The sequence below is a fragment of the Neomonachus schauinslandi genome, chromosome 7 (genome assembly GCF_002201575.2).
Source record: "Neomonachus schauinslandi chromosome 7, ASM220157v2, whole genome shotgun sequence".
Classification (NCBI taxonomy): Eukaryota; Metazoa; Chordata; class Mammalia; order Carnivora; family Phocidae; genus Neomonachus; species Neomonachus schauinslandi.
In genome coordinates this window covers 52,559,245-52,579,342 of record NC_058409.1, presented here as the reverse complement: position 1 = coordinate 52,579,342, position 20,098 = coordinate 52,559,245, and the positions used below count along the sequence as shown (strand labels likewise).

Here is a 20,098-nt window from a genome sequence, read left to right as displayed (position 1 = left end):
ATTATCAGCATCTGTAAATGACTTTAGTAGGGTGGATTCAAAGGTGTGCTTGTAGCAGATATCATCCTCCCTGACATTACAGCATATATTCTCAAGGGGACACAAAAGGAATAGTGTTGCCTCTGTTCTATCAGAAATAGCCCTAATCTCACCACCCGTCCAATCTATGTCATAGCATAAAAGCCAGGTAAGCCCATGGGAGTGAATCAGAAAATGACAAAAGATTAGTAACTGTTGGGCTGATGTACTTCTGCTGGAAGACATTATAAAAGTTACAAAAATATATCAATTGTATGAACCAAATGGCATCAGTTTCAGATTCTGTATCTTAACCTACCTGCTGACCACAGAACACCAAAATGAGATTTCATTGAGCTTCTCAAGTAAATATACAGTGTAAATGGAAACTATTTTCTTATATCCATAATGTCTTCTTTTATCAATTTATATAGCTAGCACTATGACAAAGTCCACAAATACTTCACAAGTATGACCTTTATGATCAATTACTATACATTTTCATTGTAATTACACAAAGTAAAAGCACGTTCCAAAGATTATAAATCAAGAACCTGACAAAATGCTTTCAACATGTTCTGAAGAAAATACGTGCTTAAATGTCATTTTATAGAATGTTTGAAAAACAGTCATGAATAACTCAACATGGCCCTCTGAAGCATAATTAATCTAGTTTAAGTGCTCTACAATGGTTTTTTCTTTTTTTTAAGATTTTATGTATTTAAGAGAGAGCATGAGCGAAAGAGAGAGAAAGAGAGTGCGCACAAGCAGGGGGGAAGGGCAGAGGGAGAGAAAGAAGCAGATGCCCCGCTGAGCAGGGAGCCTGATGTGCGGCTAGATCCCAAGACCCTGGGATCATGACCTGAGCCGAAGGCAGATGCTTAACCGACTGAGCCACCCAGGCACCCAAACTGCTCTATGATGTTTTAAGTTTACACACTATAACACACCTGGCATTTCTGCCATCCCAATTGGTAACTCTGGCCAAGCTGGGGTTTAATTTATTTTCTGTGTAATTTGATCAGTGTTTTAGAAAATGATATAATTTGTTAACAAAGATGGGTCCCTAATCCCTTATCTCCAATTCTGAAATCTAGAAAGCTCTGAAAATCTAAACTTTTCTTCATAAATTTGGTTCATAAACATATTTGGTGCAAAATTTGACATGAACCACATGAGGCCATGTCTAGTTTTTATTTACCTCACCTGGTGTGAATATTCATACATTTTGCTGTAGAAATACTATCACACTGGATGATGGCATTGCCAGTCATATCATATTATAAGCACTATCCCAAAAAGATCTGAAAATTCTAAATTCCAAAACAAATCTAGTCCCAATAGTTTCAAACAAGAGACTAGATTTCTATGTTATTACAGCAGATATTAGATCAATATTTCCCAAGATTTTATCATTCCTCTTCCAAATTCACAATTTTGCCTTATCTACTTACTACCTGCATTATATTCTCTAATACTTGTTTTTAGATTGACCCACCCTTTTTTCTTTAAATAAAATGAATTTTAAAAGAAATACTTTATCCTTACTATAAACAGAAAGTCAGTATTCCCTGTCAAAACTGGAAGAGAATTATACAGACCAAACCAATGAAACCACCTTCTGACTGAATATAGTTGCCAATCAAAGCTGAGAGTCTACAAGGGTGTCTTGTTCACTGTCACGAAAGGAGATTCAGAAAGACTGGAGGATGTTAAAGATGCAGGGGGTTGCAAAATGAACTTTCTCCTTGAATCAGCAGAAAGATTAAGAATAAAAAGAAAAGGAAATACCTGCCTTCTGTGTGATTCAATGTCAACGAGCATTAGGTCGGGATACCAGCTTCAAGATCAACAGTGCCCAAAAGAATTTACCCTACACTTTGGGAAAATTGCCTAGACCATGTCATCATCCTGTCACTTAGGTAATGACTCCACTGAGACAATCCATCTTGTTGGCAGGGGGGACATTACTGTACAAAATCACAAGACAGTGGTGACAATGGAAAAATCTCTGTCTTCTCTCTAGATCTCTCATCCATAATCTACCACGTAAGATTTTCTGGGTCACTCAGAGCAACAATTTATAAGATTGGTCCAAAAGGCTTTTTCAGTAGAACTCTAGACCATTCATAGCCTCCTCTTGCCAAAGGATACCAAAGGGTAATCAGATCTGCAAGTGAACACAGATGAACAAACCAGAAGATGACAGCCTTCTAAGACCTCCACTCCTTTATTAACTTCAACACTAGTCATTGTAGTTAATGGGCTTCCAACCAGCAGAATGAGATTACAGGAAGAAAATAAGTCTTCAAAATTACTTTCAAATAATCACCAGATACATATATTAAATTGGCTAATTTATCTTTGTCTCCATCATTCAAAGAAAAAGAAAAAAAAAATTCAAAAGAGCTACAATGGCTTCTTTTAAAAAAAACAACTAATCTTATCAAGATTTAAGATATATTTCATTACTTCCGGGTTTGTGATTCCGGAAGAAACAAGAGCACGGCGTGAACATGGGGAAGCAAAAGAAAGCGAGAAAGTATGCCACCATGAAGCGAATGCTTAGTCTCCGAGATCAGAGGCTTAAAGAGAAGGACAGATTAAAACCTAAAAAGAAAGAAAAGAAAGATCCCAGTGCACTCAAGGAAAGAGAAGTCCCCCAACATCCTTCCTGCTTATTCTTCCAATATAACACACAGCTGGGCCCACCTTACCACATCCTGGTTGATACCAACTTTACCAACTTTTCCATTAAAGCGAAACTTGACTTAGTACAGTCAATGATGGACTGTCTGTATGCCAAGTGTATCCCTTGTATAACTGACTGTGTAATGGCTGAAATTGAGAAACTGGGGCAAAAGTATCGAGTGGCTCTAAGGATTGTCAAGGATCCAAGATTTGAACGATTACCATGCACACACAAAGGAACCTATGCAGATGACTGCTTAGTACAGAGAGTAACTCAGCACAAGTGTTACACTGTGGCCACAGTTGACCGGGACCTTAAACGAAGGATCCGGAAGATCCCTGGAGTTCCCATCATGTACATTTCTAACCATAGGTACAACACTGAGCGGATGCCAGATGATTATGGAGCCCCTCGGTTCTAATTCTTAAAAGATAGAGTTCCTCTGCCTTCCTTTACCAACTTTTTCTGTTGCCTGTTCGTATTAGCAGTATGCTGTAGCATGAATTATTCTTCTTACCCATTTGCTCTGTTATGAGCTGACTATGGTTAAAAACACTCACTTTTTGATGTTTGGGGGGGAAAAAAAAGATATATTTCATTACTTCCATTTTAGTAGCAATTAAGTGAAAAATAATTGCCAAAAAAAAAAAAAGAATCCTTCAGGTCCTTTCTCAATAAGCATATACAGATAACACGCAATAAGAAAATCAGCTCTTTGTCTTAAATTATGCTGTTTTTAAGACAGTTTTCCCTAGCAAAAAGTTAACTTTACAGTTCTGTTGATAACATTTATTTTTAATATGTGGTAGACCCACATTTCAAAGGCAGTATAAAAGGAACCAAAACTCAACTGCCATCCAAATGGCTGAAATTTTTACATCAGTGAAGAACAATGCATTGTAGTCATTAAGAGCTAGGGCCCTGGGCTGCTTGAATGCCTAGCCCTACTTCACCAGCTATTCGCTGTGTGACCTTGGGCAAGTTACTTAACCTCTCTACACCTCCATTTCCTGATCCATAAAATAGGGATGATAACATATCTCATAGGATTATCCCAAGGATTAAGCGATTTAATATTTTAAGTGCTTGGACATCATGTGACACAAAGTAAGCCCTATAACACACTTGCTATTATCATACTAGTAAATGAGGTTGTCTAGTTTTGATACTTCACCATAGTTTTGCTGCTTTTATCAAATGATTTCTACCCTGGTTAGAACTTTACATGTTTCAAACCAACCCTAGGGAAGTGGAATGCATAAAACATTCATGTGCTACACGAAGAGCTTTTAAAATGTAACTCTCTTATTTCAGACCTAGCTCACATTAGGACATTTTATAAAGTCCATCCTGGAAATGGTAACCGAAAAACAAAGTCAAACTGCCCATAAAATTTACCTCCAGCAACTCGAGGATGAGATCTCACGAAATGGGAGGGATTATAACAGAACCAACAAAGAATAAAGTCAGACAATCAGAGACAGTGTTTCCCAAGAACAAAGGGAAGATTTGAGAAATGAGGATGTTCCAACATGATCAAGCGGCCTCGGGCCAGGTTCTCACTGCAGAGTACGTGCCTAGAGGATAAACAGCAGTTCCAGGGGATCCCCAGATCTCCTCTCTCCCATTATGCTCATTGCTCTGTAATGCGATCTAAGGAACTCTACAGGGACTCCCTGAAGCAAAAATCTGCATCGGCGCTTCTTTGCTACACTAGATGCTTGGGTCAGGTGACAGGAGAGACAACTGAGAGTAAATGTATTTCACCCACAGAAAGAAGGAGAACTAGTGAGGGGGAGAGGGAAAAGCAGCTGCAAGTACCTCCCTTTTTTCCAACATTCACAACTACCCCCAAATGGGCAGGAAACAGTTAATAGCACCGCTCAGCCTAGGGCCTCTGCAACCTGAGTTCCGGTGAAATCCAACCCTCCCTCCTGAAGCTAAGGGCCTTGCAGCTTAAGGAAAATGTGGTCTATTTGCCTGGTTATGTAAGAGACCCACATCCAGACATAAACCAACCCGGCTAGGACAGCCTTTTGCAAACCTGCTGCTGACCTGGTTTGGCCCGCTCTGGGTGCCAAGCTCACGCCTGCCAAAAGCAGGGGAGGGCCTCTCAGTCCACCTATCTCTTTACAATGGCAGGGCAGCTTTGTTTGTTTCTTTCATTCATTCATTCAACTGTGCTTTAAGCCTAGCAGGCTATGAATACAGAAGAAGGATTTATGGAGAATGACTAACCACCACAAGATGGGTCGAGAATATTTTAGAGTTCAGTTCCTGGCGCTCCATGGAAACCGTGCCCATCACAACCTAGGGGTCAGTTCTCCCCACTAACCGTATGTGATCTAGGGCAGCATTTGATACTGAGATGGCTCCCTTTTCCCCTTTGCCTCCAGGACACCTCTCTCTATCTGGCCTTTCCTTCTCAGTCTCTGTCATCCTCTCAATTTTAATACAGGTTGCGGTGCCCCGGGATCAATCCTCAAATGTCCCTCTTTCTCTCTCCCTCCCTCTCCCCACATTCCCTTGATGTCTAACAGCCCAGCGTCATACACCATTGTATGATGATGACTCCCACAGTCCCAGAGTTTCATATCCAACCCAGACCTCCCGCCTGAATCACAACCATCTCCTTAACATCTCCACAGAGTTGTCCAGCAGCCACGAAAGCAAAACACAACTCCTGATTTTCTCCCTTCCGCAAATGCTCCTCCCCGTCAACAGCAACTGTCTCTCCCTGGACTGACCTTGACTGTTCTCTTTCACAACCAAAGGAATCCACAATCTGACCTTTTCTTACACCTCCACCCACTGCCACGCCAGGGCGAGCCACCACCATCTCCTGCTCAGACTACGGGAAGACCACTGTCCCCCGACTGTTCTCCTTGCTGTCGCTTCTCTGCCCTTGACAACCCATTCTCCACAACATATACAAGGCAATCGTGTTACAAAGAAAATCAAATCACGTCTTGCCTTTGCAAAATTCTCCAGTGGCTGCCCCTCTCATTTTGGGTAAAAGCCAAACTTTACCACAACCTACAGTGTTTTACTAAAATGGTTCTGGGCCGCACTTTTAACATGGGTAGTGTGTGTTTGAAGAAGGTGTTTTCCCACACATCCAAGCAATTCTGACACCAACTGGGTGTCCTACAATTCAACTCAATTCTGACACTTTCTACCCAGAGATAACATCAGATTCCACAGATTAAGGGTTTAACCCTACAAGACTACCCACCCCCACGTTCAGATGCCAGTCACAAGTCCAGGTCGTTACCTATATTTCTGACCAGTTGGCTATAAATTGGTAGAGACCAATTGCCATGACCCCCTCTCCTTAGGTTTGATTCATTTGCTTGATAGGTTCAGAGATTCAGAATAACATTTTACCGATTAAATTACTGATTTATTTTTAGAGGATATAACTCAGGAACAGCTAGAGGGAAGAGATCCATAGGACAAGGTATGAGGTGCTTCCATGCTCTCTCAAGAGTACAATGCTTTCCTGATACCTCCTCCTGTTCCTCATCCAAAAGCTCTCTGAAACCTGTCCTCTTGGTTTCATTATATACACACGATTGATTAAATCTTCAGCCATTGGTGATTGAACTCAAACTTTAGCCCCTCTCCCCTCCCCAGAAGCAAGGGTGGGTAAGACTGAAAGTTCCAACTCTATTCACATGGCCAGTTCCCCTGGCAACCAGCCCCCAATTCTGAGGTCCAAAAGTCACCTCATTAATATAACAAGAGACACCTTTATCATACTCATTACACAGGACCTTCCAAGAGTTTTAGGGAACCCTATACCAGAAACAGGAGAAAGACCAAATATGTATTTCTTATTATAAATCACAATGTCATACTTACATAACCTGCCCCACCTCCACCCTCACCCAACCTCTCTGAAGCCTGCCAAATACTCTACTCCAGCCTCACTGGTCTTGCCATTCTATGCCTCAGGCCATTTGCACTTACAGTTCTCTCTACCAGGATTGTTCTTCCCCTGGACATCCTGATGCTTTGCTTCCTCACTTTCTTCAGCTCTCTACTCAAATGTTATCTTATCAAACAGCCTCTCCCAGGCCATTAGGTATATAAAATAGCACCTCACCTCCAAGACCTGCTTTATTTTCCCTTATGCCATAGATCATCACCTAGCATCATATGTCTTTACTGTATATTGTTACCTTCTACTAAAATGTAAACTCCATCAGAACAGCGAGTTTGAATACTTTGTCCACTATATCCCCAGGGCCTAGAGCCATGTCAGGTGCATAAAAGATTCTCAGTAAATACTACCTGAAGGAGTGAATACTTTCTCATCAAGAACAGAAACCTTGTACAGGGTACAACTGAGACTATTCCCTTCTGGTCTGACAAATTTCCTCAGATTCTGGAAGTGTTCTTGTGCATTGCCCAGCTGTTCTTGCTCTACTCCTGGTTGTGAAGGAAATATTGCTTTCTTTTGCAACACATTTCTGTGTTTTGCGTTCTTCTTATTTCTCATTCATCCATTCATTCATTCTCTTTTCCAACATGTGCGGTGTGACTACTGACTACCAGCCACCATGCTACTTGCTGAGCCCTGCCCAGGTTCCTCAGCCTCCATCTGTGACTCTTAAAAATATCCTTAAGCACAGTCCTTGTAGACCACTTCCCCAGGAGGTCCCCTGACAGGTCTCTAAACAGCCAGCAGGCTGTCCTCTGAGCTCTTCCTGCCTGTTGCCTCCCTGTGTAGTCCTATGTGATCTACCGCACTCCGGAGACAGAAGTTTCATTTTGTTCCTCCTGGTAGGATAAGTAACTTCCTGGTTGGGGTCTGAGCTAAAAACAGCTTCTTCCGTTGTGTGGAACAACGCAGGTGCCCGGCACTTCTGTGTGACACCACCCAACATGCCCCGGGGCAGAAGGAGCCCAAGAATGCCTCTTTCATCTCCTTATTTCAAAAAACCAAGGGATCACTCTTTTACTAACAGAATAATGAGAGGACCAGGCAGATTTGCAAGGTAAAGGTACTGGAAGATCAGGAAAAAAAAAAACAAACAAACATAAAAATGGAGAGAAAAAAAATTCTAGGTACTGCAAGAGAGTCAGCATCTAACACCTGTTCCCTATCAGGTCATTCATTATACGAGGTAACACCACTGTTAGAGCCAACGGCGATACAGTGCTTACTCTGAACCAGGCACTACATGATTTCCATTTATTGGCTCACTTGATCCTCAGAACAATCTCCTGAGGCAGTACTATTTAGTACTTCCATTTTGCAGAGCAGGAAACTGTGGTGCTATTTAAGTAACTTCCCCAAGGTCCCTTAACTTAGTCGGTGGCTTCCCTACGAAAGCACTCTGCTAGCCGGTTCAAAGCATTTATTTTAATAATCGAGCTTACTGAGTATCCCGTTTGAACTAGAGAAAACAGCATCTGAGCAATGTCTGGTATTCTCCCATCAGGAAGTTTCGTTACTGTGCTGCGCTGTGACTTGCGCCTACTTGTGTTGATTTACTTCCTGGGCCCATGCTCTCTGCCTCTGGAGATTTGCGGCCGGAATAGGACAGTCGTGAGTCTGGCTGAGAAAACGTTCATACAACAGTAAATACATGATCTCGTTTTGTTTAGCCACACGACACACAAGATAACAGAGAAAGACAGGACAGATAAACTGAGATGTTAGCTGCTACCTTCCAGGTGATGGAATACAGGTGGTATTTAATTTCAACTCTGGGTTTTCTAGATTTCTAACCACCATCATTTTTACATGTAAAACAAAAGAAGAAACAGGTTGTGTCTTCAAAGTGTGCCTCCCATGTGAAAGACCAGCTGTGGAATCTCAAGCAAAATACCAGGTAATCAGTAAATCAACCGTATCGGATAATACCTGTGTAGACGCATTAGCTGGGAATGTTTTATGCAAGAGTACACAGTATTGTTTTTGCCCGTCTGCCAGCCCTCCTCTCCCTCACCCCATGAGGTATTATCGTGTTCGGCCTGTAGACACGAAAGCTGAGGCCCAACGAGAGTGATTAACCCACCGATGTTATTAAGTGTTAGAACCAGAACACAAACAGTGTTGACAGAGACAGCCTTTCTCAATGCAGCACACTATCCCCAAATTCCCAAATTCAAAGGGAACTTTTGCCAAATTCTGAAATTTAAGGATAGTCCTTTCTGCAATGGTCTTGGTGTGCTCCAGGAGAATGAAAAAAAACTCACCCTCACAAGTGAAAAGGAATGTTTTCAGGGATAAACTGTCATTTATCTCCTTGTTTTATTCTTCCTCTAAGTTTCTCTTAGGATTTTCCTGATATTAGTCTTGGCCTGGAACATCTCTTGGCCTCACTCTTCTGAGTTGGACTGGAGGTTACAGAGAGGATCCATCCAAATTCCAAAATTATCCCCAGCCCAGGAATTTCCTGTGGGTCATGTGTAAACTGAAGTTACTCTGAAGATTTAAGTGTACACCAAAACATGTCTGAGAGAATCCAGGGAACCTCTGTCTCCCAAAATAGAATGGCTCTAACATGGACCCAAATGCCTAATTCACCCTCAGAACTTGCCTCACCCTCCTGGGATCCTGTGCAAGAAAAGGGAGCCCTGGGGTGAGAACAGGCCTCTCGACCAGTTCCGTTAACAGTAACAGCTGAGGGCAGAAGTGAAGGGATTCCAGAAGTGTTGAGGTGAAAGCTGTTTTTCCAGCTCTCTCCCTCGGAACAGCAGCTTAAAACCCCTTCTAAATAACAAGTTACAACTTGGTACTCTAAAATCAGATCCTAAAAGAAGCCCTATTCTGCTGTTTTGAAAGACCTAATTATCAAAATTATCCAAGAAGAAAACAAGCCTTTTCCCTCATAATACACCGGAGGCACAGGGGGAGGTGGGGAGAAGGGAGAGAACAAGAAAACATTGTCCTTGGAGAACAACAATTTTCTCCCACATCTTCCCAAGTTCTCATTCCTAATTATAGTAGCACAAAGTAGCCTTCGAGATGACATAGGTTTATGTGTGCAAAAGGACTCCCAAATATGTAAGCAACTGTTTCCCTCCTTTGCTTCCCCCAAACTATCAAGGAGATGTTCACTCATGTGTTGTATATAGACTTGTAGTGATTAGACTTAATTAGCAATTCCTTTCCTTCTTTATTTTTTTTTTAAGATTTTATTTATTTATTTGAGAGAGAGACTGAGCTAACGAGCGGGAGGAGGGGCAGAGGGAGAAGCAGGCTCCCCACTGAGCAGGGAGCCTGACACGGGACTCAGTCCCAGGACCCTGGGATCATGACCTGAGCTGAAGGCAGATGCTTAACCAACTGAGCCACCTAGGCACCCTCCTTCTTTTCAATTTGTTTTTTATTAATTTTTTTAAAGTAATCTCTATGCCCAACGTGGGGCTCAAACTCATGACTCTGAGGTCAAGAGTTGCCCGCTCCTCTGACTAAGCCAGCCAGGTGCCCCAGCAATTCCTCTCCTCCTTGACGCAGCTCTCTAAGGCCTCTATCAAGTTAGTCTACAGAGGGAAACAATGAGCAAACTGAAGGGGAAAAAACTGGCACATTCTACAAACACCAGAATAGAAGTGAAAGATCTCAAAAAAACTGGCGGGACTTTGACAAGACCATTTTTGGCGACTGTAGACAAAAAAATATATAAACTGGTAAGGAAGATATTCCTGGAGGTTGTCATCACAAGGAACCTTATGAATAATTCATATCCTACAGAATCTTCTAGGAAAACACGACCACATAAAAATGATTGTATTCAGTTCAAAAGTCATAAGGAGCTCCCATTCTCCAGCACCCATTTGTAGAGCTATATGTTTTTACCCCCACCCCTTAATATCTTAAAAAGTAACTGAGTTCTTTTTTTTTAAATCTTTTTTTTTTTTTTTAAGATTTTATTTATTTATTTGAGAGAGAGAGAAAGCATGAGGTGGGGAGGGTCAGAGGGAGAAGCAGACTCCTCGCTGAGCAAGGAGCCCGATGCGGGACTCAATCCCAGGACTCCAGGATCATGACCTGAGCCAAAGGCAGTCGCTTAACCAACTGAGCCACCCAGGCGCCTGAGGTTTTTATTTTTTGAAGTGTAATTTACATACCATAAATTTCACCATTTTTTTTATTTTTTATTTTTTTTTAAGATTTTTTATTTATTTATTTGAGAGAGAGAGAATGAGAGACAGAGAGCATGAGAGGGGTGAGGGTTAGAGGGAGAAGCAGACCCCCCGCCGAGCAGGGAGCCCGACGCGGGACTCGATCCCGGGACTCCAGGATCATGACCTGACCCGAAGGCAGTCGCTTAACCAACTGAGCCACCCAGGCGCCCGAGGTTTTTATTTTTTGAAGTGTAATTTACATACCATAAATTTCACCATTTTTTTAATTTTTTTTTAAGATTTTTATTTATTTAAGAGAGAGAGAGTGAAAGAGAGCACGAGAGGAGAGAGGGTCAGAGGGAGAAGCAGACTCCCCGCCGAGCAGGGAGCCCGACGCGGGACTCGATCCCGGGACTCCAGGATCATGACCCTAGCCAAAGGCAGTCGCTTAACCGACTGAGCCACCCAGGCGCCCAGTAACTGAGTTCTACTATTGACAAGGAACTATGTGAAAGGTTTCACTTTTTTTGAGGGATAACTGACATTAGTTTCAGGTGAGCAACAATGATTTGAGATTTGTATATATTGCAAAATGACCACGGTAAGTCTTGTTAACACCCCTCATCCTTGTGATGAGAACTTTTAAGATCTACTCTCTTACCAACTTCCAAATAACTCTCACTTATTTTTTTGTGTCCTCAATAAGAGCATGTGGAAGGAAGGGAGGAATGATGAAAGCCAAGCAATGCCTGGCGTTCTTCCAAACTGTTCTCGGTTTCTCCTGGCTGGGAAACTCCTGAATCCCGCTCCATTATCCTGAGCAATCCTGGGCACCTGTGTGTACGTTAGTATGAATGAGAACTGGATAGGATACCAGTTACAATTCTTAACCAGGGTTTTCATTGGCAGGGACAACAGAGATCAAAGAAATGAGACATGTGGTTTCCCTGCCTGGGGGGAAAAATGTGATAGGCCAGAGCTACTCTGAAGGTAGGTGGGCCTTTTGTGATTCCATGTGGGGCTCCGTAGGAGACCACCTAGCAGGCTGTCCCACAGCATCACGAGGAAAACCACAGCTGGGAACACTTAGTGGGAGAGCAAGTTCAGGCAGCAGGGCAAGGAAGGGCCAGCTTCCCAGGCTGCTCCCGGTTGCCTAGTGGTGAGAATGGGTCCCTAAGATCCCACAGGCCTGTGAGAAGAGTAATAATGACGGAGTAGAGTACTTGTGGCCTGCCATGAAGCCCACCACGGCACCAAGGGAAGGACCCTATAGCAGATATTTTTAGACAAGCGCCTGAGCCAGCAGTCTGGGACATAGGTTCCAAGTTTTCTATAGTATAACAAGGGTGAGGCCAAGTCAGTGAAGGAGAAATCACCAGGAGAAATTCAGACGAACGCCAGGGAGAGGATCCAGTTGCCAGATGTGGGTCACAGATGTTGAATATTTTGTGCCTCAGGGAAGAGCCCAGGCCAACAGATCTGCCGCAAACACCAGGAGGACCCACAGGACACTCAAAGATGAGGCCTCCTCCTATCCACCACCAATTGCGCCCTACCCTCACTAGAAAATCACATTCCATACCAGCTTGGCCAGAAAAAGGAGGAACACGAAGACACTGAAGAAACTGGATATTTTACTGAAAGAGACTGAACAGTTACCGAAAATAATGGTTTTTATTATTGCATCAGACCAAGCTTAATGCATTAGACTAAAATAAACCCTTTCCCCTCCCCACTGCCTGGAGTATAGGACTTTATAAGAAAGATCAGCTCTATTACAAAATAAAAAAATAAACGCAAAATAAAAACTATGTGAGTGTAGTGTGAGTAAATTTGTACCACGATACACTTACAATATTTACTGCCTGCTTTCTGCTATCCAGGCAGTAGAGGTGTGAAAATAGGTCATCTAGGCTCTGTCTTCAAAGAATTTAGTGTCTTAGGGTGAGACACTCAATATTAGCTGTGATGCACTAACGAGGCCACTATTATAAAAACATGCAAAAGCCAGAGAGGCACAAAGGATAGAATGATGAACTCAGGTGCACACCTCTGTTTACTGCAGTATTTACAATAGCCAAACTATGGAAGCAGCCCAAGTGTCCACTGACTGATGAATGGATAAAGAAGATGCGGTATATTTATACAATGGAGTGTTATTCAGCCATAAAACGACTGAAATCTTGCCATTTGCAACAACATGGATGGAGCTAGAGAGTATAATCCTCAGCTAAATAAGTCTGTCAGAGCAAGACAAATACCATGTGATCTCACTCATATGTGGAATTTAAGAAACAAAACAAATGAGCAAAGGAATAAAAAAGAGAGAGAGACAAACCAAGAAACAGACTCCTAACTATAGAGAACAAAGTGATGGTTAGCAGAGGGCAGGTGTGGGAGGATGGGAGAAATAGGGGATGGGGATTAAAGAGTACATTTATCATGATGAAAAAAAAAATTTAATTTTTTTTTAGGAAAAAGCATGATGAACTAAGGGCATTCAGGGAAGTCTTGCAGAAAACAAACAAACAAACAAACAAACACCTTTAAGCTTCATCTTACAGGACAAGCTGGAGACTTCTAGTCAGAAGTGGGAGCAATATGCACCTGAATTTGCTAAAATAAAAATAAAAGGGAGAGAGAGAAGACTTACTGAAAGCATGTGAGGACATGTCACAGAACCACAGGAATTTAACACCCAAGGCTTGAGAGGGAGGCACCTGAGCAGCAACAGGACCTCAGGGAACAGAACGAGGGCCCGGAATCTAGCAGGACCCTACCACACAAGTGCTTCTCTCTTTACATGTTTGCAGCGTTTCCTCCTACCACAGACTGTTTTTTCCCAGCAAATGGCTTCCCCTCATGCCTTCTGACACCGCCACTCATGAAGGGAGACATGTCCTTCCAAACTCCAGTCTCAAGAATCCCGAGGCAGGACTCTGATTGGCCCAGGAGGGATACTGTGATTGGCCCCAGCTGGAGCGGGATGCCCAGCCCACGGCACCCAAGAAGGCAAGGTTGCGTGAGAAGGTGGCAGCATCATTTGGACCTATGGCCAGAGCAGCAGAGGGGCCCCCTCTAAACAATCTGAAAGCTGTTCAGCAAAGGGCAGGAGGATAGGCAGAAAATAATAATCATCTAGGCCAATGCAGTATTTGGCATCTCTCTACATTTCCATAACACCATGAGTCAACAGTGTATGAGCCTGGGCTATTTTCCATCACTTTGATACACTCTATGTATGTCTAACTCTGCCCATTTGCTTGGAGGGAACCACCTGCCTATTCAAACCCTACCAGTTCACCACAGGCTATTAAAATGACATCCCCTTTTCAAACTGACATTCCTCGCTTCACCTTGAACTTCAACAGTAATTTTTCCTAATTTCTCCTATAGGATTCATCACTTTCTGGCTTAATATATCTGAATAAACAATTATTGGTTCTTGCCCCAAACTGGAGTGGTAGGGAAGAGCCCCTGAACATGGGATAACTGGAATAGTGCCTTCCTTCCATTATAGGGATTAAGGCAGAAATACATCTTGCCCAGGAATTTAAGCTGGCAAAAAAAAAAAAAAAAAAAAAAAGCAGTTTCACATATTTGGCCAAATATTTGTTGAACTAAAGGGAGCCCCAAGGGGTATGTAGCCTTGTTGTTTGGCAAGGGGCTTGTAGTCTGCCTCCTTTCCTCTGCGGACCAAGGTAGACTTCCAGGCAGAGTCAGAAATCAGAACTGCCCTGTTCTCAAGGTAAACACTATCTTCATTGTGAGCCAACAAAATCTTAGCAGGTATGTCACCTTTAAGAAAATGTTTCTCTTCCTCAATAAGGATTTTTGTAGTGACTTAGTCCCCCTACGGTGTTCAGGCATCCTTTGGGGGAATTCTGGAACTGAATACACACATGTACATGGAAGTCTACATATGTGTCCAATGAAATTTCATGAAAGAAAGAAGGGAAAACATGGAAGAGAACAAGTAAGGCCACGAAATAAAAGTAACTCACCTTTGAAAATTATCATTCAACCTTCTGAAATGTCATCATACTTTAAATACTCGCTGTGTGAGGGGATTATTTTTCAGACTATGTACCTGCCCTCCTAAATGAGCTTACAGGAAAGGCCAAAACAGTGGTCTGATGATTCTCATCTCCATTCCCAGCAAACTCAATCCCTCTAACTTGACCTTTCTGAGACAAACCTGTGAACTTTCCAAAACATGCTGAAAGCTCTCCCATCCCATCCTTTCTCAATTCATCTTGCCTCTTCCCCTCCTCAGCCAACTACCCAGCGCTGCACACATCTGTCCATCTCTTCCTACCCAAGTGATGATGGGTGGCAGGACTATATACTTAGGTGTATGGTCTATCAAGACAGAGAAATGGCTCTATCACTTTACTCCTCCAGAATTTTCACCGCCACCTCTTTTCCTAGTCAAAGATTCACAAGAGAGGGAGAAGCTAGGATGGTGAGACAAAATGGCACCTTTCAAACATAGGTAGCTACCCATGAAGTTCATTATCCCTTCCCTCTACGAAGAGGTGGTACAACATCCTGGGAAGAACGAAACCTCTCAAGTCAACATCCTGGTTGTAGGACTTGCTCTTCATCTATTGGTCTTTATCTTGGACCACGTATGTCCCTACTCTTGGGCCTCAGAGCCCCCACCTAACAAATGAAGGTGACGACCACATCTATCTAACATACACATCTTTTACAAGCTAACTCATGAAAAACACCTTATCTGGATGTCACTCGCTTACTCATTCTCCTTCCTTATTCCACCATGGTAACTGTTCCTTGATTTCCTGGCATGGCCATAGGAATCACTTTACAACTCGCTGAGCTTCAGTTGCCTCGCTTAGAAGACAAAGGAAGTATCTCTCTTACAGAGTTATTTTGAGAATCAGATATCCTATATGTAAAGTGCCTACCACAGCTTGGTAAGCAGTGGCTATGATGATTAATAAAGCACCACAAAACTCTCATTTTGACTACAGCTACACAAGATGTGGTACCACCTAAGCTCTCCCAGGTTATGAAGTTTTCTGTGAGGCGCAGCCTCTTCCATCAAATACAGACTGGTTTTGCACCAGCACATGGTGGGGGAAGGCTCTCTTCCACACTCTCATCAGAGAGGCACAGGATGTGAGCTGGAGCAGGCGAGAGCCACAGAAGTTGCCTAAGTGGATGAACGGCACTGGGTCCCGATGATTTATATTAAAGAATGCATTTTGAAGACTGGAGACTAATTATGGTTAACTGATGTAAGTTCCAACCCCTGCACTTTTGAATCTTTGATTTACAAACATTAATTTTTGTGGTTCAATCTCCTACTGAAACCAACAAAACAAAAGTCCAGGCATTCCTGGAGTCCCTGAAGCAGAACCGTCATGGATGCTAGCCCACCCCAATCATTAACCACAAGGCTCCCAGTACAGCCTGTCCTGAGGCTGCCCATGGAATGACAAGGGGCAACTTTTGAGAATCCCAGGATATTTCTGAGGCAGCTTGGTTTTAAATTCTTTCACACTCTGCTTATATCACATTCCCTTCTAGACATGGTCACTTCCAAAGGCACTGTTTCTAAGTTAATCCTTTTCCCTTCCATTCTGACAGCATGGGGATAAGAAACCACTAGATTCACTGTTTAGTTGACGTAAGTATTGGTGGGTTTCTGCTTAATCTAGTTTTCCCCTTTTTGCCAAACCCTCTCTATTTTCACATCTCTTGAAACAAGCCAGCATTGTGTACGTGTATATGTGTCTATCAAAGAGCAGTGATAATAAAGACAGGATGGGGTATTAAAAGACAGAATACTAACAAGGGGGATCAGAACAAAGGAAGCATATTGTGAATAAAAGAGAATATTTCCAACAAAATATGAGAGGCAGAAAATCTAAGCCTTCAAAACCTCCTTCCTGACTTCCCAAGTGACCAGAACTTACCCGTACTAATTAGAAGAATGAGCAAGAAATACAATCCACCTTAGTTTTAAAGACTGACAAAAATCATTAGATCATCCTACAAGAGACTGGAGACCACAGTTCCGGCACAAACAGGCGACAGGGCTGAAAAAATCCAGTTTCTTGGTGTTTCTTCCACTATATAGAGGTGACATGTCTGGATCCTGTAAGATGTGGGATCCATTCTTAGTGCTAACATCCCTATAAGCAGGGACAGTATTTGTCTGGTTCACCACTTCGCCCCACCCTCCAGGACAATGCCTGCCATTCTGGACATGCCTGTCGAACACATGACTACTTTTCCATCCACTTCACCTCTTCCGACCCATCACACTCATCTGTAAAATGAGGTAGGTGGATCAGGTCATCCCTAAGGCCTACAGTTCTGGGACTCTGTCTAGCCAACAGTGCAGCGTGACCAAACCCACTCTTCACAACTGGCCATCATCGTCTAGTGATGAATGCAAACAGGGAACGCAGTCAATTCCCACCTGTCTGCGACCAACGTTATTTCCACTTGTCATTTGTTTACTAGCTGCAATAATTATTTTCAAATCCCAAGTACCTGCTTTCACTTGAATTGAGTTTAATTTAAGCATAGCTATGTTATGACTTCTTGCTGTAGCTCAAACTGGCTGTGCTCCAATTTTAGATTTCAAAGGAGAGTGTGATTAATGCACTCCCTACAGCTCCACTGGACTCTCAAGCTCCTCCACTGGTCTTCTAATCATTAATCCCACATCTCCCCAATTTGTTAGGCTATGCAGGACCCCAGCTACATAGGCATCCGGTCAGTTGGCCAGGCACAAAAACATATGAAGATCATTCCCCAAACCGAAATGAGTTAGAATGAACATAAAGATTTCATAGTCTTACAGAACAGCAAGCTGCCCTCAAGCAGTCCTCACCGCACCAGAATATTCACCCCGAAGAATTAATGAAATAGTGTATCTCCCCACTTTCAGAATTTAGAAGTTTTTAAAAATCTTATTTGGAAATAATTTCAAACTTCCAGGAAAGATAGAATGGCACAAAGAACACCAAGATATCATCTTTACCCAGATTTACCTATTGTTAACATTTTGACTCCATTTTCTGCATGTGTCTGAGCGTGCTTTTACATGCATATGCTTGAGCTATCTCTTACATAAAGTTTTTCCTCCTGAACCATTTAATGGTAAGCTGCATTTATCACGGCCCCTTCCCCCAAAGAAGAAACTAAGTTTAAAACACAACAACAGAAGGATGGCTGGGTGGCTCAGTCAGTTAAGCGTCTGCCTTCGGCTCAGACTGTGATCCCAGGGTCCTGGGATAGGGTGTCCCGCATCAGACTCCCTGCTCATGGGGAGTCTGCTTCTCCCTCTCCTCCCAGTTCGTGCTCTCTCTTTGCTATCTCACTCTCTCTAAAATAAATAAATAAAATCTTTAAAAAAAATACACACACACAACAGAAAAGTGGAATGTTGTACAACATTTTTAAGTCCCCAGTAATAGAATTTCAAGGATGGCAGCTGAGCAGCATAGGGAATTTGTTCAGGTTGAGGCTTTCTACCAGCACTGGATGTGTAACCAATCTTATTCCTGGGGGTGGCCTTGATTCTAGCCAAAGAGCAAACACACACATGCAAGCAAACACACACACACACACACACACACACACACACACCTCTATTTTATCTTAGAAGGAAAAAAGGTCCTTGAGGCAAACCAGGTATGTTGACAACTGCCAGCCTCCATTTTTCTCATCAAAAAGCAGGGGGTAATTCAATAGGTCATTCTGTTCTGGCGAATAGAGAGCTCTGCTCCGTAAGGATAAAGCTAGAGAGAGCTCACTTTCAGAAACATCCCTTCTGCCTTGAAGTTTATGAAAAGGTTCCTTTCTCCTTGAATTAAAAACATAACCACATACTCCCCACACATGATAAGGGACAGATGGGTCACCAACTTTCTTGTTTTGGTAAACTTCAGAAGGCAACAATGGCCACCTGCTGAGGCCAGCTGAGGAGGGGGCGGTGGAGACCGAGGACACCTCCCCTGCACCCTAACACCAACTAGTCCCTTGATTTCCCTGGATGTCAAGAATGACTTGCAAGGGGGAATGAGTGGCATAACACACTGCATTATTAATCATGCTACAAATAGGGCGCCTGGGTGGCTCAGTTGGTTAAGCGACTGCCTTTGGCTCAGGTCATGATCCTGGAGTCCCTGGATCGAGTCCCACATCGGGCTCCCTGCTCAGGGGGGGAGTCTGCTTCTCCCTCTGACCCTCCTCCCTCTCATGCTGTCTCTCATTCTCTCTCAAATGAATAAATAAAATCTTTAAAAAAAAATCATGCTACAAATAAATGACTTTTTCTTTGGGCAGTAAAGTGTCCTGCCTACTTGGTAATTACTAATAAACTTTTTAATATATAACTAGATCCCCTGGAAATACACAGGCTTTCTTGTTTAAATTACTTTCTTAAAATCCCTTCCTTGGAGCAACTATAAAATCAATAGTCTAAAATGGAACATTATTCTTCGGTAAAGAATTAAAAAAAAAAAAACACCTGCTTGAAAACACAAAAGCAGCAGAGACAGGTTATCGAATATGTACATAGTTCTTTAAGTCAACAGGACTCTCTATTGTCAAGGTAACTCCAAGGTAACTCTGATCAAGTGAATCTGCAACATTTCCCTTGTACTGAACTCCCCCCCCCCTTTGTTTTTTAAAGAAAACTGCACATGTACAATATAGAACAAAGGCAGAGTCAAAGTGAAAGGAACCAAAGAACAAGTAAACCTACTTGTCTGAAGCCTCTCTGGAAAGAATTTTTAGAGTGAGAGTTTTATATAAACATGTGTAAACTTGCACTTCATCAGAAAACAGTCTGGCAAAGCAACAAGGAAAAGAAAGGTAAGAAGACAAAGCTCCCTGGCTTGGCTTGGAGGGAAATAAAATAAAAGATTCCAGGATCTACCTTGCTTGGATGCCCTCCGTCGAATCTTCATCTTGGGGAAGGAAGGCCATGAGTAGTTAAAAGGGGAGTCCGAGTCAGAATCCATCTTTTTGTTTTGTTTCAATCAACAGATTCAACATGAGAGACTCAGGAAGAACTCGGGCGTCCCCAGCCAGGAGGCAAGTCTCCCGAGTCTCCCCGGGTGATGTCAAAGGAAGGAATGGGGCTGGGTGAAAGCTCCCGCACACAGGGAGGGAGAGGCCATAAATGTTTTGCTTCCTTCAGGCGTCCAGGCATGTAGACGGAGAAGGAGGCTGTAAATATTAAAGCCAAACTAGGGAAGTGAAAAGAGGAGAGAGAGAGAGAGAGAGAGAGAGAGAGAGAGAGAGGCAGCTGAGAGT

At 42.8% G+C, this 20,098-nt stretch overlaps 2 protein-coding genes across 2 annotated transcripts in view; one reads left to right on the top strand and one right to left on the bottom strand.

The window, feature by feature from the left end:
• ARHGEF28 (Rho guanine nucleotide exchange factor 28) overlaps positions 1–19,875 on the bottom strand; it is a 118,038-nt gene extending 98,163 nt beyond the window's left edge. Inside the window, exon 1 of the mRNA XM_021702049.1 lies at positions 19,719–19,875. Coding sequence (XP_021557724.1) covers positions 19,719–19,803 — 85 coding nt within the window. The 5' untranslated portion in view covers positions 19,804–19,875. The remainder of the gene's footprint in view (positions 1–19,718) is intronic.
• Positions 2,515–3,274, top strand: LOC110591135 (rRNA-processing protein FCF1 homolog). Its single transcript, XM_044916906.1, has one exon. It carries the CDS (start codon positions 2,535–2,537, stop codon positions 3,129–3,131), a length of 597 nt encoding a protein of 198 aa, XP_044772841.1. The 5' UTR covers positions 2,515–2,534; the 3' UTR covers positions 3,132–3,274.
• Positions 19,876–20,098: the final 223 nt, after the last annotated feature.